This window comes from Motacilla alba, chromosome 1A (genome assembly GCF_015832195.1).
Source record: "Motacilla alba alba isolate MOTALB_02 chromosome 1A, Motacilla_alba_V1.0_pri, whole genome shotgun sequence".
Lineage (NCBI taxonomy): Eukaryota > Metazoa > Chordata > Aves > Passeriformes > Motacillidae > Motacilla > Motacilla alba.
The window spans coordinates 37,793,624-37,818,972 of record NC_052031.1 but is presented as its reverse complement, the minus strand read 5'-3'; the positions used below and the strand labels follow the sequence as shown (position 1 = coordinate 37,818,972).

General features: G+C 37.7%; 1 protein-coding gene across 14 annotated transcripts in view; it reads right to left on the bottom strand.

Moving 5' to 3' along the window:
• Positions 1–612: 612 nt before the first annotated feature.
• Positions 613–25,349, bottom strand: part of NAV3 (neuron navigator 3) — a 509,706-nt gene continuing 484,969 nt past the window's right edge. For 13 of the 14 annotated variants that reach the window (XM_038153422.1, XM_038153423.1, XM_038153424.1 and 10 more), the window contains 13 exons: positions 24,338–24,510; positions 21,841–21,994; positions 18,772–18,946; positions 14,948–15,045; positions 14,177–14,272; positions 13,758–13,926; positions 12,794–13,029; positions 10,675–10,829; positions 9,709–9,780; positions 9,086–9,282; positions 8,348–8,466; positions 5,492–5,695; positions 613–3,290 (listed from right to left, as the gene is read on the bottom strand). In XM_038153422.1, coding sequence (XP_038009350.1) covers positions 3,171–3,290; positions 5,492–5,695; positions 8,348–8,466; positions 9,086–9,282; positions 9,709–9,780; positions 10,675–10,829; positions 12,794–13,029; positions 13,758–13,926; positions 14,177–14,272; positions 14,948–15,045; positions 18,772–18,946; positions 21,841–21,994; positions 24,338–24,510 — 1,968 coding nt within the window. In that variant the 3' untranslated portion in view covers positions 613–3,170. The remainder of the gene's footprint in view (positions 3,291–5,491; positions 5,696–8,347; positions 8,467–9,085; positions 9,283–9,708; positions 9,781–10,674; positions 10,830–12,793; positions 13,030–13,757; positions 13,927–14,176; positions 14,273–14,947; positions 15,046–18,771; positions 18,947–21,840; positions 21,995–24,337; positions 24,511–25,349) is intronic. The other variant, XM_038153418.1, reaches the window with a different exon arrangement.

Genomic DNA, 25,349 nt, shown 5'->3' with positions numbered 1-25,349 from the left:
AAACCACCCAGTGAATAATTACCCACATCTTTAGAAGGTGATGAATCTTCTACTCTGTACGGATATGTCTAAAGGTCTCTCCTGGGATATTGCACTTCCAGGAGAAATTACAGACCAGCAGCTGAGACATACAGCTGAGGTGCTCCAACTTGCAGGAGCATAATGATCTCTTCCAACCTCAAAGTCTATGATTAGGTGACTAAGACAATTATACTTACTTTGTTTGAATTCTATCAAGTAACATTGATGTATACCTGCTGAGAAAGTAGTTCTAAGTTCGTTGAGTTTCAAAATAAGGCATTATACTTCACCGGCTTTGGACAGATTTTTTGTCACTAAAATAAATAGGCTTGTATTTTAAAATAATCCTGAGAATGGGGAGATTGTGAAGTTGTTTCTGAATGGCATAACCTGTTCCCACCGAGGAAGCAGCCATTCAAAAATCCTTTTGAATCACTGAAAATGGAAACAGTACTTAATTTTGTTTCTGCAGAGATCAGTTGTGCTGAATACAGAAAAATCACATCCTTCAGTATGTCATTTTGTTTTCATATTCATATATTTGAAATAATATCTGTTAAGTAGTCCTGACTGCAAAAACATCAGACTGTGTTTTCAATAAATAATTTCACTTTAATGGCAAAGTAATAATTTAGACAGATACAGTGTGCACACCTGCAAAAAAAATATACGCAAGCTGGTTTACAAGCTAGAGGAACAATAAACCAATAGAAAATACATCATCCAGTTAAGTCCGATGACACCAAATACTTATTATTAGGGTTTTACAAAGACTACAAAAATTTTCAGATGATTTATTTCACTGTTTCTGTCTATTTACAAGATATGTTACATCAAAAATGTACAAAATATAAAATGTATACAGACAAATGTTTCACAAACAATTTCTGAGTTGTAAACTAGGTGGACTCACTGAGATGTATTGCAGGAAGTTTTGTATATGTAATATTGTGTGTTTGTGAGCTAAATATGGCAGGAAAAGATTTGCAGGTTTGCTCAGAGCACAGGTACAAGAAAGAGCAGCTTTGTTTTAGTTCTTTGAGTCAGTCAAGGTGTATGAACTGACATTTTGCATCAGAAATGGATCGAGGTTTGGGGGGCACAATGTTGGTCAGACTGAATCCTACGTGCATAAATTCAGAGTTTTATTAGGGCAATAGCACCGTGTAGGAACCTCTAGATTCAGCGATGCAGCTCAGTGCCATTTGGAAACTGCATTGATTTCTTTAAGTTACAGCAGGTGGCCACGGGGTGGCCACGAGGAGTGAATAGCACCAGATACACATCCCGAAGGTAACATCCATGGAGGTGTACAGTACATGACTACACAATGCCAGAGCCCTTAGGTACCTTCTTGTTCACCTGCACCTATTTTAACCATGGCTCTGGTGGCAAAAGAGTTACTCTGAGCAGTCCGGATGCAGTCTGGTTGTAGCCTGCCATGACATATGAACTTCAAACATTTTCAAACTTTTCCCCCCAAAATGTATTGGTTTCATACAGATATTGAAACGTGCTAACTGTGGCATTGATAGCTCCTGCATAGTCGTAACAACTGTAAGTACAGGACAAACACACCAGGTAATAACAGCTTTTAGGTTTTGCATTCTGTATTTGTTTGCAACATACAGGAAATCTCAGCAAGTGAAACATCTCTTAACACCAACAGAATAAAATACAATATTTTTGTTTGTTTGCTTTTGATTTGATTTGTGCAAGGCTTTTTTTTCTTTTTTTTTTTTTCTTTTTCTCTATATTTACAATACCCACCCAGTAGACTGTGCAAAACCAACCCACTTTTACAGTATAAACTCTTCCTCTTCCACAGTGGACATCACTGCTTCAGTGTTCTTTTATGCTGAATTCTTCATGTACAACTATAGCAATCAAAACAACATGCTGAAACTAGAAAAAGGAAAAAAAAAAACAAACCCATATATTTGTGCTCATGCTGCATCAAGTGCATCCAGCTCTGCTGGATAAGTATTCAAAACATCTATCCTCCCAAAAATTCCATTCCATGGGACCAAATGGATTTGAGCCGATTTTGTCAGCATTTAAGTGGCAGTGAAAGTGGGTTTGGGTTCCTTGTGTACTTCTGAGGGTAGGCAGAGAAATCTATTCACAAGATAAAAATATTATATAGCAACTGTTCTTTCTCGTATCCATTACTTTAAAAAATCATGATATACAGATATGAGGCTACTATGTTAACTGATGTTTTCTTGTTAGTAAATGAAGAAAAAAACAGTGTAAATTACCAATGGTTTAGGAATTAAACCAACTGTAAAACTGTTCTAGAAATCTGTTTTAAGGCAGTGAGACAGCACCATAAGAAATGTTCCTTCTTTCACTGAAAAGGCTCAAACAAATGAAGCCCTAAAAAGCCTTTAATCAGTGTTGGTTAGTAATTGGTAGAAAACTGTTGTTAAGGAGTGGGCAGGCGGTTAAAAAAGACCCTTGTGGTAAAAATAACTTTATAAAATCTGTGACTTGTGTACTAAAAACTTTATGGAGCGCATCACCGTGACCATGGCAGTTAGAATTAAATTGGCACTTATCCAGCATATCACAGTCATGTTTTCTGGTGATTGCACAATACTGTTTGTGCTTTCTGAGTTACTATCATCTTTTACTCATTTTGGAATGGGCAGTAGTGTATAACACAAACACCACTGCCGTCCTGTGACCAGCACCATGTGGCACAACAGAGGTTAGAAGATAACTAGAGGACTGCATTGTTCATGCAGCACCTCAGGATAAACTAAAGGAAAAAAAATCCGAAGAAGTTTCACTGTAAACTTGTACAGAGAAACACAGAGAGACAGAGAGAGAGAGAAAGAGGATAAGGGAAAAAAAATATTCCAGTTTGGCTAACACGTGTGCAATCTGCTCAGATGCCCTTGGTCTAGGGCACTTTCCAGTTGACAAATGGAGTCTCACTTGGCTCCATAGGTATTGAAATGCCTTGAAATTAAACTAATTCAAGCTTTCCACTTCAATTTTTCTTCCTGACTTTGCAGAGTTAGGTCTCCTGCCTCCCTACAACACACCATTCTTACTGAGAGACCTCGGTGTGCTGCTTTAATACTGGCAGTGGTCTAGTGGAAACAGATTTTACCATCATCCTACAGCAAGATTTGTCCCTTTCAGAGAGTTGATTCAAGGGATGAATCCAAAATGTCGTCATGGTGGCTGGTGCTATCACTGTCACAGCTCTGTGCACTCGAATAGTTGGCTGCCTCTTGAAGCCTCATTAGCATATTCATCTGAAAGAAGAAAGCAATATTTACATAATCTCAACTCATTTAAAACTGCAGTGACCATGTTAAAATTTAATTAAGCTCCCCTGCTGTATGAGGTGTGCTGGTACCTAGAGGAGGGACCGTACAAAAGGATTTCACAAAGGGCAGGGTGTTAGCAGCTCCTACTGGCACTCTTTCATTGCCTTCTGGTTTTCAAATAGAAGTTTAAAGGTCCAAAGAGGGATACAGTGGAGCTGCCTGATAACTCTCTTCAATTCAGGGGTGAGACCAGCTGCAGCTGCAACACCAGCAGGGGAAGGAAGCCATATCTCAGCTGGACATCTGGGCCCATATTTGGAGACAGTCAAGCTTCCAGATAATTTTTGGATGGTGTAGATGCATTACACTGGAAAAGCAACTGAAAACATAATCACAGTAACATACCCCCTCCACATGAGAAAGATGGGGAGGGAATGAGAGAGGGGGGGACTGATGCCAGCTGCTTCATAAATGAGTCCCATCTGCTGTTGAGGGGCTGCCCTCAGGAGCGAAACAGCAACAGATCCTCCTACCCAGGAGAGTAGAGCCCACCATAGTTTAGGGATTACTGGTACCTGAAAGCCATCTGAAAATAATCAAATAGCAGCATTAAGATCCAGAAAATTACTTTGATGCTTGATGCCTGACTATACGGTCAGGATGCCTAACGGTCAGGATGCCTAACGGTCAGGATTTTATTTACAAAGCATCCACTTCTGCCAGCATGCTAAGGACTGCAAGCAATGTTCACAGTACTTCAGTGTTTTTCAAGGAACAAATATACTGTCGTTACAAAAAGCAGGCAAAGAAAAACCAAAGCCAAAGATGTATTCCTAGCAGTTTGTGTTTTAAGCCCCTATTTCCAGTTTGTTCAGACATCCTTACACCTCTATGCTTTCAACTTGCATGGTGAAGTTTCTCCAGGCACTGAACACTGCTCAACACTTTTGTAGTTTTGCTGAAGCTTTAACACATATTCATGCTTGTGAACACAGGATACTTGCAGTGGGTGTTTAATACATCCTGCATGAGATGTGTTCTGTTTCCACAAGTGCAGGGTGTGTCCACCCATGAGCTCCACTGGAGGTGGGGACAAACCCTCCAGTCACAACTTTCAAGCTTCTCATATTTACTCAGGTACAGATGCTGACCACAGTGTGCAGGGAGCAGGGGTGAGTGGAAACTGAACTCAGGCTACCCACAGCCTGAGTTTTCACCATAATGGAGATTATGCTGTGCTGGAAGCCTGTCCAACACACTCACTGGAAACTCAAATCACAGGGCCAAAATATCATCTGGAAGCTTATGGAATGGAAGAGAAGTTCAAATAAGATGATTTTCTACACTTATTCAGGATGCAGTCTGTTTTGAACATGAAACACTGAGGCTGAGGAACCATTTTCTTAACACAGTTAAGAGTTAAGCACATTTTTCTCTAAGAAAATCCCTTTTCCAATTGCCTATTCTAGAAATATAGTTCTCAAAAATGGTATTTTGAATTGTGATAAAGGCAGTCCACAGAGAAAGCACTACACAAGAAGAGCAGTTCAACATATGCATTTTAATAGTCCATTATCAGAGGAGGCAATGGTAAACCTGAATGTCTGGGATCATATTTAAATAAAACAATACGTGGCATTGAGGGAAATCAACTTCTTATCATTTAATGCCACCACACTTGCATTCTTTCTACATTAGGGCTATTACACAGTCATCAGTTATCTCAAAATATTATGAGAAATGAGAGGATGGCTAATTTATAATTTCACTAAATTCTCTATGATAGGTAAGTTAGATAATGTGAATATTGCAGTCCTTCATTTGTATAATGTAGATGAAAAAACTGCCTGATGAAGGAAGATGTTTTCATGATAAAATTGATTAATAAGCTGCTGAAGAGTGGTTCCCAAACAATATAATGATGAAAACCTGATACATGGTACCAGATACCAGACACACCTGAGTAGATGGGAAATACAAACAATGTAAGAACATATTAATGTGTTGGCGATACACACCCTCCTGTTTCCTTTAATTTTTAACATTTTCATAAATTATAGGAGGATTCATTTTAAAAGCCTATTCTGGAACAGGTGCACAGTACTTTTTTACTGCACAGTGTACAGTTTAACTTGTGAGAGTAAAGTGCATACTGAAAAGCCTTTTCCCAAAAGTTTGAATCTTACCAAGGGATCCCCCTCTGTATCAGTCTGTGGAACATGCTTAGAGGTTGTTCCTTCTTTTGCTGATGCATAACCTTCATAACCAACGTCTTCGGGCCTTAACTGAAGTAGTGATGGCCACTCATGCTGTAGAGTTGCAGAGCTCCATGGATAGGTATCAGCTACCCACTTGGAGGGATCCTCCCAGGGTGCCCTCTTACCGTACATCTAAATTATGGATATAACACAGGTGAGTATTTTACAGACTTTTTAGTACCAGTTGTAACAGCAGAAAAAAATGTCATCACAAACACCAAAACCATTTTAGAAAGAGATTAGCTTTCAGATGTTCTCAGTACTCAGGTAAAATATGACCTTAAGGAGATTGGATCATCTCCACTAATGATCCTTCAATACACAGAGTGGCTGCAAGCTGGAAAATGCTCCATAACTAGTGACACTTGTAGACAACAGCAAGTGCTTGATACAATGTGAAATATGACCTCCAGGTATTTTGCTTAAGGCATATAAGGGAAATTAACATAGACCTATCAAAAGCAATCAAGTTAATTGGATTTTGTTTGAAGTGAATTAGAAGTACAGATTGTTCACTTCTAGAAAAATGAGATGCTGAAGCAGACATCTGTCCACATCCTAAATGTGATAACTTTCAGAAGGTTAAGAGAAGAACTTCACTAGGGATATATTATTCCTCACTATGAAGCATAAAATGCTTATGAATCTGGGGGGAGGACAGAGGAAAAATGAGAATATTGTAATTTTAGGAGATCTGGTAGCATCCTCACTAAAATGTACCCCACTCTGTATTGCTGTTCACAAGCAGCAGGTTAACTGAGAGCCCCTTGGTAGCTGTTTTAAAGATTTCCTTTAGCTGTGACAATGATACACTGGGATGGGGAACCATCCACCAGGGTTTTTTGTAATTTCTCCCGCCTCAAATAGTTTCACACAATCCAAGGAACACCTTGCTATTGGCAGGGCACACGCTCAGGGAGGATATAGGTGGGCTGCGCTCCTAAAGGGAATATAACAGGGGAGGACTTTAGTGATAAAGGCAGAAGGATGGGTCGTGCTTATCGCTGCAACACCTTCTGCCAGGCACTTGCTGAATGCAGAGCTTCAGGTTAGGAAGCCAAATTCCCTGTATTAGGCAGACAGATACTCAGACTTTTCTTGCCCTGCACTGAGGCTAGGCTGCTACAAAAGGGATTTGCCTAAATAAGCCAAGAGAAATGTTTCTCAGAGGTAGCAGGCTAACTCCAGACTTCCCTTCATCTGAGATTAACAGTGATTAAATCTTTTCTGGAATCTAGAGCAAGCCTTGTAAATCCTATTTTTGACAAGTGAGTTTGCAAAGTACCTGACCAGGAAGGCAGTTTTTGTCCATCTTTGGTTCCAGAAACACTTAATTATATGATATAAAAATTTCTGTTTATTATTATTAACTTTATTCCATGGAAGTGATCCAAAGCAGCTAAAAATTGGTACAGCTCATGAAACAAACATATTCTCTTCTATATGCTGCCATCTTCTGCTGCACAGCTGAAGTTTTCATTTAAGCAGTTACCCTCTATGCTTGGGAAAATATGAGCATGAAGAATATCACTGAATTTTTATAACAGGTCTAAACAAGTGCTGTTAATCTCACTGTGGCTGTTCTATCAAATGTTTGGCAGTATTCTGCACAAGGCATGAACACTGTAATTCCCAGAGAGATAAGCAGTTTTAGGAAAGCATCAGATATTCAACAGGCAAGATTCTAAACCTCTGTTGCATCAGTATGTCACTGTGTCAATACAGGTGATAAAGAGACTGCAGCTGCTTACACAGTTTTTATTGCCTAGTCCATAAAATCCCCCCTGCACTATGCAGTAATATCTTTTGGTGTCATGGAAAAAAATGCCTTTCCACAAAGCCTATTTTTAGAGGACATAGAATTGCAGTCCATAAAAAAAAAAGTAAGAAAAAAAAAAAAGAAAAAAAAAAAAGGGAGAAAGCCAATTAAAGATTGGGGAGAAAAAAAAAACACCCCAAAAATAAGAGAATGGATTAATGTAAAAATTCAGGTTTCCTCCAAAGATGCGGAATTATCCAAAATCCTAACCTACTCTGGTATAACCCACAGACTTTTCCTCCTGGTGAAGACCTCATTGCAACATTCCAGGGGGCTCATGAAAATGAGGGGGAGCAACATTTTAATGTGGGCAGATAGCGTTAGGACAAGGGAGAATGGTTTTAAACTAAGACAGGAGAGATTTAGATTAGACGTTAGGAAGAAATTCTTTACAGTAAGGGTGGTGAGGCACTGCTGCCCAGAAAAGTTGTGGATGCCCCATCACTGGAAGTGTACAAGGCCAGGAATTATGTATTTTTAGGTCCCTTCCAATCCAAGCCTTTCTATGATTCTATGAAAACATCTTTGTTCACAAACTTTTTCCCACAAATTTGTGTGCCTACATGTGTATGTAGGTGGTAGGAGCTATTTTCTGGCACCAGTGCAAAGCTCATTAACTGTTCCATTCAGGGGTAGGCTGAGACTGCCTTGACTCAGGGAGAGAATCTGAGCTGTATTCTACCATGCTGAGAACTCTTTAAACAATGGAAAAACCCACCTTCCTCCAGTCATAGAGAAGAAACCCTCTTCATAAAATACAAGACATGTTAGTGCTGGAGCAGACAAAGCCAAATTATACACCAGAAAAAGAGCAGACCAAAAGGAATTTGAATCTGCCGTATATAATCCTCCAAAGATTTTCCTCTTGCAAATGCAATAGCATTCATACCAGGATGCACGGTTTAGAAACAGCTTGGAGAAAGTCTGTGAAAGCAATTTAAAAATTTCTAGGAAACATTACATACCTGGAGTCCTTCTCTCACAGCTTCCAGAAGATATGGAACCAGGGAATAGTTCCAAAGGTCTGTGAACCACACTCTGGAGCCATCAACATCCATAGGGCAAGGGAGGAAGAGGCGGGGACCTGAGAAGTCGTGTATTAAAAAAGGTATAACTAGGAAACACACTTAAAATAATCTTCTCAAAATTAAAAGAGCAGTACCGGAACAAGCTCAAGTTCAGAGAATACTAAAACAGGACTACATTAAAGGAGCTAACAGTCTCCTGTTATTAAAAATGAACTGGTGCCACTTAGTCCAATTTTAGGGCCTGATGAAGACTTACAAGTTTTATGGCAAAGCTATGTAAAAGCTGACATCTTTGCTAACGTAGTTATTCCATTAAAAGACCTCAGGTCCAAGGGTTTTTATTGCCATAATTATACTGCAGTGTGAAAGCAGGAGAAAATAATTAGGCTTAGGAAAGTTACTGTCAGGGTATTTTTTTTTTAATTTAGGTTTAAAAATAGTGATATTTTACTTGAAAGTATTTAGCAACAAAGAACTACCAGAAAATATATATACTCTCTCATTAAACTTTCAATTTTCTTTTAAATCTTGCTGAAAACTAGACAAATTCCTGACACCTATGTTGTACTTCGCATTGAGACACGGAAACTTAAAAAAATAATAATATATTCTTCACAAATATCTAAAATGCTCAGCCTGCATCCTTATTTCAAACTATTCCAGCAGTGGACTCACCAATGGTTACATCTGAAGAGCTGTGTGTTTCTAGGAAGCTGTTGAGATGATGCCATGTTTTGGGGATCCAGTCAATGATTTTCATAAGCTCATTATTGCGTATGCTCTTTTCTATTTCAGTTTCAATCAGTTTCCTTCTCAGGTATCTTCCTAAGAAACCTTTAACAGGCTCTGTGTGATTAGCACAGAGCACCCACCTGGGCAGAAGAGATAAATGTCAAGCAGCAATTAATAGCAATACATTATTTCCTCTTCAACATACAGATGAAAGTAATGTCATAGAGTCTCATTAGTCAGCAAATATAGCACTGCTCCAATAAAACTCATTTCTGTTCACTGTTTCAATACAGCCACTTCAAGTTCCAGCAGGGATTCAAGACACTGCTGAAGACAAAAGAAATGCAGGAATGCAATCATCTTCAGCAACTTGCTAGAGGTGCCAGACAGTGTCTTATTTCTTTTACCATTCCCCAACATGATTCAGAGACCCATCAATAGAGGAGAGACACTGAAACTGAAATGCTTTACTGTGATGAGACACAAGATCAATATTTGTCAAAGAACTGGGCTCAGAAGCAGGGAGCTGTGCAAACATGGCCACAGTAAATACAGAGTGAATGTACCTGAAATTATGATGCATCTCCAGATTTGGTGAAGAAGAAACTCCTTGGTTCATGGTTCCAATAATATAGGGACTGGAAATATAAAAACAGTAGGATTTTTTTTTGAGGGAGAATTCATTCAAATATTCAGAGTATATTCCTTCTTACTATCCGTAGTAGGCCAATTTCAAAAGAGTCTGGGTGTACTGTAGTCATACATTAAAAATATTTCTGAGGTATCCTTTTTAAAATGTTTATTCCTGTATGATTTCCCTCTTGCATAGTTTTGTTTACTAATGCCCATATGTAATGAAGAAATAAATAAAGCAACCCTGCCTTAATGTAATTCATAATTTGGCAGTACGCTTAGCTTTTTAATTTCAAAAGCCAGTGAATCTCATGAGTAAGACATTGCATGCAATGATTTTAGGAAGGGAATTCCCTATGATATCACTTTTACAGCAGAAATAACCAATGTTATAGGCAAGTAAAAGTTCTAGAAAACAATATTTTTACTCTTGCTTGACAATAAAGGACAGTCAGCCAACTTTATACTTCTGTACTACAGCAGGAAAACTGTGGGAAGGGCAAATCTGCTAGATTCACAGCTGTTTCTGTATGGCATGGTTTATCCCAAATTCCCCTATTAAAAACTGTAAGCTGTTCTTACGGTACTAATGAGCTTGTGTGATCTGACAGGGTGCAAAGGATAACACTATAATTCAGTCAAGTGTTTAAGCACATTCTTAAATTTTGCGGTTCATTTACATCTTGTTCAGAAGCATGGAAGTCATGTAAATGAAGCAAAGGACACAGCCACCTTCTTGGCTGAAAGAGGGTAAAATTATTGAAGCACATAACAGCCTTGCAGATGGCCTATAGGAGCCTAAGTTTTCACTGGGACATTTTATTTTGCAAAATAACAAGCATCTTTTACTGTTTAATTGTAAAATCTGTGTGCAAGGAGAGACAAAAGGTACTACCTACCATTTATTATATTTACAGTTGAGGAAACCATTGAAGATGTCACTTAGTGAACTGACGTGGTGGAGGTTATCAAGAATTATGACGACAGGGAGGTCAGCACCATTGTTGTCAGCACTGCACTGCTCAGCTAAGTTTGCTAGATATTGTCGCAGATCCTTCAGGAAAATTAATAAAATAAAAGCAAAAACAAAATCACAAAAAGCCTCAAGCCCAGAAAAGATGAATCCTATTAGATCATAAATGTAATTTCACTGGAAAAAAAATTCAGAGAGATAAAATGACTGCTAAAGAGTTTTCCTCTTGTGGATCACTCAGCTGGATCTTCACATGCAGGAAAACATGGTGCTTGCCCAGGGCAAATTTAAAGCCTCATGCTAGGAAAAAACAAAGGTGTTAAACACAAGGCAAATGACTGAAGCATTCGGATTTGGGGGATACATTCCTTAGAAATTTTTTGATAAAATACCTTATATCCAGAGGAAAATACATTGCAATAATATATGCCATTTCCAATGGGCTAAAATGCTCATATTAATTTTTGGACCTTTGTTCTTATGAGTGCCACATTTATATATCAAAACCCCACCACCCTGTCACACAATTTTGGTGTATTGAACTACTCCTTTAGATATCTCCTTTCAGCACTCTCACTGAAAATCTGCCTGCCTTCTTGGAGATGCTTTATCACACCTCATAATAAAATTTGGTGTGTAAATTCTTCTTTCCTGTCATCTGTCTGGCTGCTGCTTACTGCAGCAGTAAAAGACAGCTTTCTACAATCCAAACATTTCATATTTTTGTCAACAGTTGCTCTTAAGAATTTGGGCTAGTCAAGTTCTATGGCTGTTTCTCTAGAGATATCTAATTTTGTCAGGGTTGGAAATGCTTAGTATTATGGACAAAGTTCCTACTGCCATTTTCTGGATCAAGGATAGTTGAATCTTTTCTTCTTTAATGGGAACATGCATCTTTTTTATTTCAAGAAAGATTTTTCTTTGCCTTTTTATGATCAGGTGTCTCTCAGGGAACATTATAGGTTTCTTCCATGGACTAGTACCATCTTTTTTATTCAAACACCCTTGGTATTTGACAATGTTGCTTTTTATTTTTTTTTTTTTTTTATTACAAACTCAAAAATTTCTACGTGCATTTTGATAGAAATTCATGTAAAGAAAAAGGAAAAAAAAATGTCCCAACCAATCCAATCCCAAAAACAATAGTGAAACACCAAAACACACAGAGCAAGCAATTTACTAGAAATCCAAAAGGCTCTTTTGTGGGACAATTTTCTTTACAGATGTGTATAGTGTAACAATAGAACACAAACACATTCTCTGCCAAAGCAAATGGCATCACAAATCCTCTGTATAAAGAGTGAAAAGCAGTTGTTTTTGCCAGAATGGTCCTTTTGCTCCTTTGGGATCTGTATGTTCTCCCTTCTTACGTTAGCATTCATTATGTTCGGTGCAAATCAGAAAGCTCTGGGCAAACCCTCTCATTTTTTCCCCCCAGGAACCAAGTTAGGAGTACACTCAATTCAAGACAGCCAGGTGGATAGTATTATCTGTGGCTAGCACAGTAGCCCTGCTAGAAACCTGATAATCTGAGCTATGTAAATCATTGCGAATGTGACATGATATGTGAAGCAATTTCAGTATGGTCAGCTTTCTGACGGATGCAGACCAGAAATCGTGGCAGTTGTGTCTCTCCAGGGCTGATTAGAAACTGAGCCCAAATCAGTAATTTCAAATCACCCCTTTGAAATCTTTACTGACAAAGGCTGAGTTACCATCATAAAAAAGCAAGTTACACTAGTATTACTAAATAGCAAACCTTCTGACAGAGGAATTACAGACACTTCAAAAATTTAATTTACTTAGGGGTTGGACTCTGCATCTATACTAAAAGTGGGCTTCCTCAAGAGGGAAAAAATTGAGACTTCCTTGACAGTGCTTCAATGGTTTGTTTAGAACTGAAAGATCTGGTCTCTGTACATCACTAGGATTGGAGACTGAATTCTTGTAGGAAGAAATGCTAACTGAACAGCAAAAGAGTACACCCATTAATGGAATCTGTTCTACAAACTGGGCAATAGATTATGTTTTCAACTGTAACTTACCTTGCTTGACTTGTGATCTATGTTAAAAGTAGCAATTGCATCTTCAGGTTTTTTTCTGCCTGATTTAGTTATAATATATTCAGCCAGCCTGTTAGCTAAATAGGTCTTTCCTGTGCCACTGGGTCCCGACAGAATAATTCTGCGATGCTCCATCAGTAAATTAAAGTACCGTTGGGTAATTGGCTTAGGAATTAATGTGTCAAACACAAAACTGTCCAAACTGTTTTCTTCTACTCCTGGGGATAAAAGAAAAGAAAAATGGTCTGTCTTATCCTTGCTAAGGTAGTTATTTGGCCCAGCACCTGATGGCATCATGCTATGTCCAAGGCAAGGTAAGATACATCTTAAACTAAATCTTCTAAATCAAATCCCTGTTAAGGACTTCTTTGCTGTAGAAATAGTGGTATCCTTCCACAAAAAATTAAACAGCAGTGGTGAGTTGAGTGGGAGAGATGCAAACAAAGTAAATGTGAAGAGAAGGCTCAGTGAGGCAAAGATATATGTTTCAGACAGTACTAGCAATGATGACAAAAAAAAGGTCAAAGTGACAGCCACAGGGGTTACCAGTTGTCACATCAATGTATGTAAAGTTCTCCTGAAGGCCCCCTCTACCCTCCAATAGCAAATCCCTAGAGCTTTGAATGTACAGAATTTTTCCTGTGGAACTGAATAAAGCATAAGTATTTCTCATTGTAATCTCTGTTTTGGTGTTGGATTTTTGCCATTGTTTAGAAATCTGTACATTGTTGTGACTTGGCAATCAGGCAGAGGAGGACAGATATTCTTCGATTTCTCTCAAAAGGCTGCGATAGATATTATGCAATGTCTTACAGATAGTTTGTGATTAATGTGCCCTCAAACTGGAGATAATACACAAAGGTCAGGTGTAAGAAAATTAAACATAAAAGGATAGGGAACTGCAGTGTAGCACTCTACAGTATCTACAGTATTCTTTGGGTTTTACCTTTCAGGTTCACAGTGATGACGTTATTATCTCCAACCAGATATCCACAAGGCAGCAGTTCAGGCACTTCTAGGCTATGGGCTCTAGTTACATCCCCTATACAATAGCTAGCAATGCAGTCAGAGCTTAAACCCAGGCTAGTAGTTGGATCCACTCGAAAAATATACTCCTGAAATTATATGAAAACATAAGGCATAAAAATATTTATTGAATGAAAGCTATTTGGAAAACTGCCTACAGTCATAAAGAAAAAAAGAACTGTGGCATTAAGAATAAAGCTTAATAGTGGTGTTAGCTATGTATCAGAAAAACCTTAAACCAAAATAAAAACTTGGCAAGACAACTCAAAGAATACAGAAATTTTCTAAAGTGAAAAAGAAAATGGCAATAGTACTTCAGCCAATTTTTCAGTGTCTTACCTTAAAGAGACGTCTGATTACACCATCTAAAACATCCCATTTTGTTTTTCCACTGACTCCAATTGATCCTATCAGGTATGCATGTGGCTTTTGATCCTGCAAAGAGAGATTTTTGGAAACTGGACTAAAACTGGTGCTAATTAGTCTTCTATGAAGATTTTTTTCCTAATGAAGAATAGTTTTCCTGTGAAGATAGTTTTCTTAATGAAGAATAAGAACATTATTTAGAATGAGAGCTTACTACTTTGGTAATAATCTCTGTGCCAGAAGTAGGTATAGATTGTATTACTTTGATACATCTATATAAAGAAGGGAATACAGAATCTTTTTCTGCTCTTTGATTGCATCTGTGTTTTTAAAGAGATGACTAAAAATAAAGGTTGCACTGTATTTGTAATTTTTTATAACACAGAACATGAAAACATGACAATACAATTTTTCAGCAGCAAATTCACAATTGCACCCTAAGGAGACCAATGCATAGATCTAATTTATAATAACTTAAAAACAGAGACAGCAAGTCCCAGGACACCCTACTAATAATTAAACTAAGGATTAGTAATGTCTAAGCCACCACAAAGGCAGAAAGAGGCCATATGGCATTAGTCTAGGGAGTGTGCCTAACTGTATTGAGCATAGATGACAGAAGAGAGCTGCAATCTATGAGATATTTCCCTTCAATTCCTGGCTTAAAATATTGAAAAAAAAGTTTGGATTACTATATTCCAGCATTTGTTTGAGCTATAATTCTGCTATGGGTAATGCACTTACCTTGGCTCGACTATAACCTTTGTTTATAGTGACTAAAATTTTGACACTATGACCTTCTTTGTGGAGTGCTCCATCAGTGACATCATCCAACAAAGTATCTACATTAAAAGAAGGGGAGTGATCAGTCTGAAAAATCACATCAATTATGTTCACATCATCAGTTCAATATTTGTTAAAAGGATTTAAAAGTTAAAAATTTGTTTAAAAAGAAAGGCTGCAATGACAACAACTTGCAATTGTTGCAATCTGTACTTATTCCTGATTCACCATTTCTGTTGGAGGTGAAAAAACAGTTACAAGTTGTCAATTTTTGCAGGAATATTAGGAGTTTTAATCCCGTAGAAATGGATAGAGAATCCACAAATAAATAAAATTTTGCAGTATCGTCTTGCCTTTGCTTTCCCTCTTGGAACTGTCTCAAAATTACAATATGTTCGCACAGTAATGTTTAAAAACCAAATTAAATTTATGTCTTTGGGCACTCATTTGTGCCCTTTAGAATCTTGTACGAAGCGAAAACAAGAAATCCTTGCATTAATATTTTTGCTATTAATTTAAATAGCATTTAATTTCACTTTCCAGATGATTTCTTTGCCTTCTGTACATCTGGCATGGATAGGGTCCTTTTCACCCCCACTAGAAAACCCCTTTGGACTCCTCCAGAATATGGGACTCTATTTTTAGCCATTCCTCTAAGGAAAGGCTTCATTTTTCTTGGAGGTGAAAAGTGATTTTGATCTGCTCTACACCTCTGTTTCTACCACTTCATTAACTCCTAAAATGAGAAAGCAGATGTATTTCTGTTAAAGGCTGGGCCTACAGCTTTATTGCAAGTGATAAAACTGCTGCTTTCTTCTAGAAGTTTTCTCTGAGATTTTATTGTTAGACATTTAAACTAACTATAAAATTAGATGAGAATATGGATTTGCATTTTCTTCAAAGGCCACCACAGTAATCCACTAACCTAAGCCCTGCTTGTTCTTAGTGTGAAAAACATCGACTTCATGACATAGTCTGCACAAGGTCAGATTTCATCCAAATTAAATAAGGTCCCAGTAAGATTCAGTCACTTGTTCAAAGGAAAACCAAAGACAGCTTATGAATATAATTTCAATTAATGTATTAAAAATAAGTTTTCATGTCAAAAGTTTGATAACTTACACCCAGATCTAGAATGCCAATTCTGCTGTTGTTTTGGTTTTTTTTTTTAATTTCTTAATTTTTTTTTAATTAATAGAACAAAGCAGCTTTTATTTTTTGTGAGTTTTAATAAATCTATGCTTGCTTTGTTCCAGGCAGACAGATTTTCTGTGTCACCACTGAATGTTTCACTTCACTTGTCTTGTGTTTTGGCGTGTTTGACAAACCTTTGAGCAAACCTAAGAGCTTTGATAATGTCATCGTTTGTCTGAGGGCAAATTATAATATGATCCCCCTGTAAAATTTTTCAATCTCAAAATGACCGTTATGAAGCCCTTTAAATTCATTCTTCTTTAAGTCTTTAGGAATGAGGAACCACTCTGTAGCAAAAGAACAAATTCCACTTTCTAAGAGCTCTCTGTCACTGATACAAGGGGCTGAGAAGATGCCCAAGAGCCTCTACTTTCATGGTGGTACTAATTTTTTAATCACCCCCTGCCAGGTGTGCTTTTTTAGGCATGCTACAATTACTTCAGTTCAATTCTTGTCAGAGCTCTGGCACTCTGGGCCAGTCTTGTACTGGTCCTTGTTTGCTCCTTTCCCTCCAGTGACTGACAAATAGGAGTGTCTGTGACCACCACACACCTTCCCAGGCTGCCACTCACCCTGATCTGGAGGATATCATCATAGCCTTAGGAAGTGACAGTGGACAGCTTGGTCATTTCCAGATGACCATGGTTGATTGGAGACATTGCTCCCAGAAAGTGCAATGGTATTTTTATAATATGAAGAGCCAATTCTCAATTCTCTCAGCTTAATCCTCATCATGATTAACCTCTCCGTATCTCAGGGACTTTTGTTCAGTAGTACTCCAGCTGTCTCAGAAATCCCACAAGACTTGGTGGGAACTTCCAAGTTCTCTGGCGTGGCAACAAAATGATCATCACAATGATCAAAAAATTCTAGATTCATAATCAAATGAAATTCTCCACTCCTCATTAGGCACTATTATATCTTTAATTTCTCATAATGAAAAGTAATTACTTTGCATGTGAGGAAAACATTTAGAACAGTAATACAGAAAATTATATAAAGTTTATGAAATAATGAAATCATTTAGGCTGGAAACACCCTTACATTCATCAAATCCAAACACTTCTCCCAGTCATCCTGTTCTCCTTCTTTCTTTCCCCTGTTTTCTTCCTCCTCTTCCTCTTTTTTTTCTTCCAGCTTTTATTATTTCTATTCTTTTGCTAAACACTTCCTCCTAATTTTCTTTATTTTCATTCTTTTATCTTATCTTTTACCCTCCCTTTTCTTTCCCCCATTCCTCTTCACCCATTGTATTCTCATCTAGTTCCCATTCCTTTTCTTCAGACCTTTCTTCCCACACGATTATTCCTGTATCTAGACAGAGTTAGTGCCAAGCAACAAAGTGCTAATGGCTGCTACTCATGAGAGACATTCTATAACCACCATATTGCAAAAAAAAAAAAAAAAAGTTACTTTTTTTTGGTTTGTTTTTGTTAATTTTTAATATGTGTGGATCTGTGAGCAGTTAAATTTTTTCTCCCTGCTATTGCAACAGCTCATTGCATGCTGAGGCCTACTTCAGGGTCCTCCATGCTAAAAGTTAAACCCTTCAAAGAGTTATAAGGTAAATAAAAAATATACCAATTTTCATACAAAATCTGATATTAACCAGAAAAAATGTTCAAATATCCATGTAATCAATGACTGGCAAGATAACATGACTAACTGCCAATCCAAATTACAGTCAGTTTGGCATATTCCCTGCTGTACTCTTGCCTAGACTCTTTCCACAATTATTAGCCACATTTTTATTGCTTCCAGAGACTGCATTATAATTTCTGTGGCGTCTATGCTAATGAGTGCTGCTTTGCTGCTGCTTTACTCCTGGTTCTAATGTTAAAGACAGCCCTTCTGTTTCTTGGCTACATTATCAAAAGAAATGTAGAAGGCTTATTTTCATAAACTCCGTGGCATGGAAAATAATCAAATGTTAATGTTCAGGATGTGGACCAAACTTCTGTTTGCTTTCTTTCATTCACAATGAAGACAATGAAAATGCCTAATAGATCAGGAGGGGTTTGGCTCCTGTGATAAATGGTGATTTGGTCCAACATAAGCTAGCTAGCTGTACCAAATTAAAAAAAACATAAGGGATAAAGCTAACTGAGACCACCTTCTGCCTTAGCTGCAAATATGAAGTCAAGTTAAGGGAGCTAACTGAATGATCAAAGACCTGTAAACAAATAGAAGAAAGTGTCACATACTATACTCATATTTATTCCATATAAGGGATAGAGAATCCCATATAAGAGCAAGAGAATATATCGATACAGTTGTCATGTATACAGATATTTCTTTTCAAAGAAATTGTAAACTGGATGACCAGAGCATTGTAAACTACATAGGCAGAGAGTGTCATAGCCAGGAACAAAGGAAACATAATGAACAGTCTGTTCAGGGGCTTCTAAAAGCTACACTTAGACATGACCACCAGCATTCTTCCTCTTCTCTGTTACTGAATGTGTATCTTATGTTAACCTGAATGACAGGAGGTGTTTTAATTTCCAGTCATGCTTCTCCTATGAGGCCCATTAGGGACTGAAAAATTCTTAGTAACTGCTGAGGCATGCATGTGCCCAAAATATGTTTACCTGATGTAACAGATTCTGTGATGTTTAAATTGTTCAGAGAAAGTCCTAGTGACTGCCGTGATGAAGAAGATGATGTGCTGCTTGACGACTCTGATGATGGCCGGGCAGGCTTTCCAGTATTTCCAGTCTCTGCCTTTAAGCGATCATTCTCAGCTTTCAGTATCTCAATTTCATTCTATACACAAAAGAAATCAACATCAAAGCACAGGAAATTATTCTTTTGGAAAATCAACTTCAGTGGCTAGTCTGGTGATGCTGTTCCCCTGGCTCAGTTAACTGGTTTACCACTTTCACAACAGAGATATAACATGTGAAAACTGGATTGCCTTTACTTCTTAAATGAAGGGAAAGCCCCCAGTAACCTTGTTTTAGATTTTGCCTCAAGATAGATCTTAAATAATATCAGCTTCAAGCTTTTGTGCTTATTATACAGTTGACCATAACGTGAGTGTGGTTGGAATCTTCCAGCTATCCCCATTTTTTTTCAGCTACTTTCTTTTGTCAAATAACCGTTAGTTAAAAAAGTTACTGGATATGTCAATGTTTCTTAAGTCACAGAAAATTATTACTGCCATTGAATATAAAATTTAAGCAGTAACTTCACAGAGAAATTAAATTAAAAATGAAAAATTAGAAATTGATAGTTTAACAGTTTCATAACCCTTGCTGTCAAATAAGACTTCTTGATCATGGGATTGTTAACACAGCAGTGAACAAACTCTCTCTGATGAAAACAGACAGTGATAGATGAATCAGAACAACTGGAATTTTTCTAGCTAAATCCTCTGTACTGCCAAGTGATTATTGAATGTACAATAATAAAATGAAAACTTAGCCAGAGAACAGCCTGATACCATCTAAATCTAGCTTCCAGTTGCTTCACAAAGTGCATTACAAAGCAACTGCTTATTCTTGCAGATGGTTCTGCACATCAAATTTATTTCTACATTCACATCACCCTGCTAAAATTCTCACTTCTTTAATGGAGGCTGCACAGCTATATTATACAAGTAAAAGCAGGGATAAGGGTCAGATAGCATCATAAAAACCCCTGACTACAGCTACAAAAAGATTAGATCAGATACACACAGGTGAGAAGACAGTGAAAGGGAAGGGACAAACCAGCATAATAGTAACAGAAGGTAATAGATGGGTGTATCAGTTTAGTCTAGGGTTCAAATCAGGAGCCACTCTGCAATTTATGCTGAGTAATTACATAGCTCTTAACAGTCTTCCATTCACCTGAGCTTTAAGTTTTTTACGTGCTTTGGATCTAAAAATATTCATGTATCACTTTCACCAGTCCTATTTTTCCCCCTTATCAATCCTCATCAATTCTCTAAAATATCACAGTTTGGCAACTGCAAGGCAGCTGCCCGTTCTTTTGGGCGAACTTCAGAAATGGTGATTACCAGTAACAGCATCTCAACTAGCTGCCTCTGCCCAGATTTGAGGATGTTCAGACTTTAGAGAACTGTGCTGACAGCAGACTCTTCCCTCTGGGGAGTTCACTTGACTCAGACACTCATCTCCCAGTATGAGACTGTCATCAGATAATAAACCTTCACATCCTTTTCTCTACCGCTGCAATTAACTGCATTCTATTCCTTACAGTTCCTTAAAACCTTTCAGTGCCTCAAGATCAATGCCTTACTTATGTCTGGACAAATGAAATCATTTTTTATGGACCACTTCTTGGTAAGTCTTCTCTCTAATTGAAGTTCAGCCAAATATCCCACATTAATGTTGGTACCTTGTGGTGTGAGCACCTGGGAGGATGGCAGGTACCATAGATGTCTAAAGATCTGTCTGAGAGTGATACAGGCACTGTGTAAACAAAGAGGTCTAGAAAAGACATCAAACACACCATTTCTGTAGTTATGAAATCAGGTGCCATAGGCATCTACACACAAGAGCCTAAAGGTGCACCTGACCTAAGCACTCAACACAGAGCAATTCAGCCAGCTAGGCACTGGGCTGGATTCAGCTGTGCAAATGTGGGTTTCCAGCGGCATGACAAATATGCTCTTCCATAGAAGAATGCTGAACCTTCACGCCCTGTGCAGATACAAATACTTGGGGCTGGTTCAAATAGTCAGAAGTGCCTATGCTCAAGGAACTCCATTTCACCTTCTGTACCTATCTTGGGGTAATTTTAGGATAGCTCTTTAGCCCTCACTACTACAGGACTAAAACTCGATTGACTACAACAGAAGTTTATCATACAGCTCATTCCTAGACTTTTAAATGTAGCCATCTCTGTCTCAACCTGAATCCCCAGCCCACGGCCTTGACTCTATTCCCCAAATACAGGTTTACAGTGCCTTCAGGGATTACATAGGTATCTTAGCTGCCATTCCAGAAGGGCCCAGTTCCACTGAAAGGTTTATGTCACAATGTGTGGATATTATAGGTACTTTTGGGCACTCACCATGGTATTGGGCATTTGCAGGTAAACAACAGAATTGAGTCCCATAAAGCTCTGTGCTCCACTGAAGAACACTGCCATTCTTTTTGCATCCTTTCAGCCCCATGAAAGGGAAAATCTTACAATGAAAAAATGTGTTCACAAAGGAATTGGGGCAGTGTAACACAACACTGTAGCAAAATTTTATGATGCTACATACAGTAATTAGTTCAATTTTACATTCTTTGCCTTGGCAAGACATAACTGAGTTAGGAATCAGAAACGATGAAAGAGAATGCACATAACATCCTGGCCCTCTCCATGGCTCAAGGATTTAAAACACTGCAGAAATCACTTTTTGATCTGCTTCTCTGTCATGTTGCTAACCCCAGTTATAGGCTTGAGATAATAAATATCCTTTGGGCAGGGATTATGTCTTCTTCTATATCTCTTAAACACATTTTAGCTATTAATATACATGCTAAGAATGTCTTTATAATAAGGTGGACATTATCATACTCATCCTTCAGAAGTACTGTCAATCCAGCAATTTACTTTGTATTGACAGTTTTTTGGTGCCTGAAACAAAGTCCTGGGAAATGAAACATACCAGTCACACCTTTGGTGTGCATCTCTGTCATCACTTAAGCTACTGCACTGACCTGCATGCGGTTCATGGCTTCCCGGATCTGGTCCAGATGGTGTGCAGAGCTGAGGGCTTCCAGACGTATATCTGTTAATTTGAGCTCCTTCTCCCTCAGCTCGCTTTTTAGCTGAAGAATAATTTCAGCCTCTGCCTCTGTGCACTCACAGATCCTAAAGAGGAGCAAGAAACAGGCAGGAGATTAAAGGAATGTTCTCTCCCCAAAGCAGTGTCATTATTAAATATCAAAGAACAGAAAATGCTTGCTGCTGGTGAAACCTATGAGTGAAGAAAGAAACTTATCAAAGAAACATGAAAATGATCAAACTGCAAATTAAAAAAGGGAAAAAAAAAAGCCCTCTCCAAAAGAAGTGATCAGATTGCTTTATAGCTTTTTAGTTTAGCTCACTATGGTGAAAAACAAATTCTTAACTACTTTTCAGGTATCTCTGAGTGTCTATCATCCATTGGTTTTAATTGGATTTTATACTCACATAACTTCTTTGGTGCAAAGTTTATGATTTCTCTATGTAATAGGAGTCAGAACTGATGTGTGCTGATTAAACTGTACTGCTGATACTTATTATTTGTTAGGCATCAATATTTTTCTCTGATATGAATATTACACATAGGGACAGTTCTTGAATTCACAGTCTAGAAGATTTTGATCTGTAATGGTTTTGATTTGTGATGGCCTATGTTTTGCCTATAGCCTGTCATTTTGTAACATATGATATATGAAATCATGTGGGTTGGTTTTTGTTCTTTTCCCTTGAAGACTGGATTACCATGTGGTTACTTTTCATAAGCATTTATTTTAAGGGAAGAAACCATTATAGTGTAAGAAAAGATTGAAACATGACTGGCTCAGGGTCCCACAACTGTCCAGATCTCCTATCAGGCTATTTTGCCTCTTTGTATCATCATCAGAACCACCAGTAAAAAATAAAAACACTGAACACTTTGGCTTCATTGTTACGCTAAGCAGTATTTCCAGTCAATTCAGCAAATGTTATTTGTTCTTTATTACTGTGACTATAAATAGTTAATATTTTCAGAAAAATTTCAATATGAAAAATACTTTATGAAAATAAGTATTATTATTGTGATTATTACTGCTATTATTTAAAAAAAAAACAAACAAAAAAGAAACAAAGGTCAGCATTTAATTGCCAGAATGCATGCAAATGCATTTTGGGAAAGAAGATGCAGCACTCTTCAGGTCAGCAGTTGGATATACAACTCCATGCCCCACACTCAGTTTTACCGGGATCTATGCTTGTAGACCACGCGACCGTTTTGCCTTTTCGTTGATGCCCAGACTAGAGATGACCTGCACACACATGTATTAGACAGATGCAAGTGGAAGAAAGTAAAGGGAATGGTTTAGAACGCGAGACTCCATCACGAAAATACACGAAGAAATCGTAAGCAAAGGGGAGATGAAATTCATGGCAAATAAAATACATGTCAAGTAGAGGAAGAAAAATAATGAATATCATTCAAAACATGAACAAATATTTCAAATGTGATTAAAGATTAAGAAAGACATACACTAGGATTTTTTTCCTGAATATTATGGTACAGCTCTTTCTGTGATGTGTCCATACCTTCCTATGCTAAGCAAATAAGAAATGAAATTTTATTTCCATGCATATTCCATTTATTATCTAATAAAACAGTCATGAGACTAGAATTCCTTGAGTGCCTTAAGAAAAAGTAATAATGACCTGATTATTCTCAATTAAGAGAAGGAAAGTAAAGCTAGCATCAGTAGTAAGACATTTTTTGGTTCCAAGAGGTTGATTTCCCCATATTAGAAAGAGTTATGAGTTTAGCAGAATGAAAAAAAAAAGCAGAGGAATATGAACAAGAAAGAGGAAAGTCCATAAGAACATATCAGATATTCAAAAAATACTGAAGAAATCAGACAGCTGTTGACTGATGACTTGTTCTCAGATCTGAAACCTTCAGGGTGGTGATTTGAATAAAATAAAAAAGTAAAATCCCACAAAAAATTCAAGCTGATAAAAGATGAGAAATAGGTTAAAATTTATATACACCAGTAGCTACAAAGTAGATAAAGTAATAACAGGAGGAATGAGTATACTGTAAATTTAAATTAATTAAATTTAAAAAAAATTAAAAAAATTAGAATATTTTTTATTTTTAGAATGTCACGAAAAAAGATAACAAGGAAATATTAGCATTTGGCCTTTGCAAAGTGAATATGATAAAGTTGCTAATGGTGCAGGGAGAGCACAAAATAAGCTTTTGAAAGTTTGTATAGCTAGGTGATTTTGAGTAAAATCTGTGAGAGGATGAAAGATTATGACTGAATAAAGACCTGCTGCAGAACCAGTGTGTAAACGGTGAAGCTCATGAGAAATCCAGCAAATGGATGGAGCTCGGGATTAGAAGATCACAGCTGTTGACAATGGTTTCTGAACTGCAAACAGCTATGCTGGAGGAGGTCTGCTTCCCAGCCCATCCCATTTGCCAAGAGAGACACTTACGCAGATGCTGATTGCGATGGTTTCATCGATGTTGTTGCACACTCTCCTGAGCTGTGGGGCAGTTTAGGTGAGGAAGGAAGGGAGGAATCTGTCAGCTCTTCTATGTCTGAATGTGAGGAAGGAGGTTTGGTGGACTTTTTCTTTCCAAAGGCCTGTTTGAAAGAGCTTCTTAGCTGGAAAAAAATACAGAGCAAGATTATTTTCCTCATGACAGCATTTTGTGTGCAGCTCATGTTTTGAAGAGTTAGTTTGCAGATGCCATCCTAGCCGCTGCCTGAGGTCAGTATGCAGAAGCAAGGTATTAACATATGCAACACAGTATCTCTAAAAACATGACACAGTGCTTTGTTTTGACTTTATTAATCCAGCGCAGTGCAGAAGTAATGCTATGGAAAAAGTGCAGGACCGAGTGGTATAGCTGTTGGGGAGAGGTGCTCATTTAAAGCCATTAAGCCCCAGTGGAATCCCATTCCCACGGCATTCCCTTCAAGGGGTGGCTTTAAATAACCACTTTACATCTAGGTACAGGCAGAACTAAATGCTGAAATCAAAAGACAAGTCCAATTTACCAGGTTTGCCAATTTATTTTCTCCATCAAAACTTTGAATGGTCAAACTATGCAAACGCTATTATTTGGATCACAATCAAGAGGATCCAAGCGGGAACATGAGGTTTGCTTTGTTGTACTATTGAGAAGAATGTTAGCTGAAAGGTATATACTGTTTGTTGCAGATTCCTTTAGAGTGGTAGGATCTCTGAATGTACAAGCATTGCCTTTTCCCTCTAGAAGCTTGTATCCAGTATTGAAAAGGGACAGAATAGCCAAAGAGCCATTTATTTCAGAAGCCAAGATGACAACAGTTTTGTCTGCAGTTATAATTAACTATCTCATTTGTTCATACCTTTGTCTAAATACAGAACTTACTCATCTTAGGAAAAATACAGGTTTTATTTTTATTTTCAGAGAGTTGTTCTGATCAAAACTGTACAGAACACAATGACCAGCTGGTTT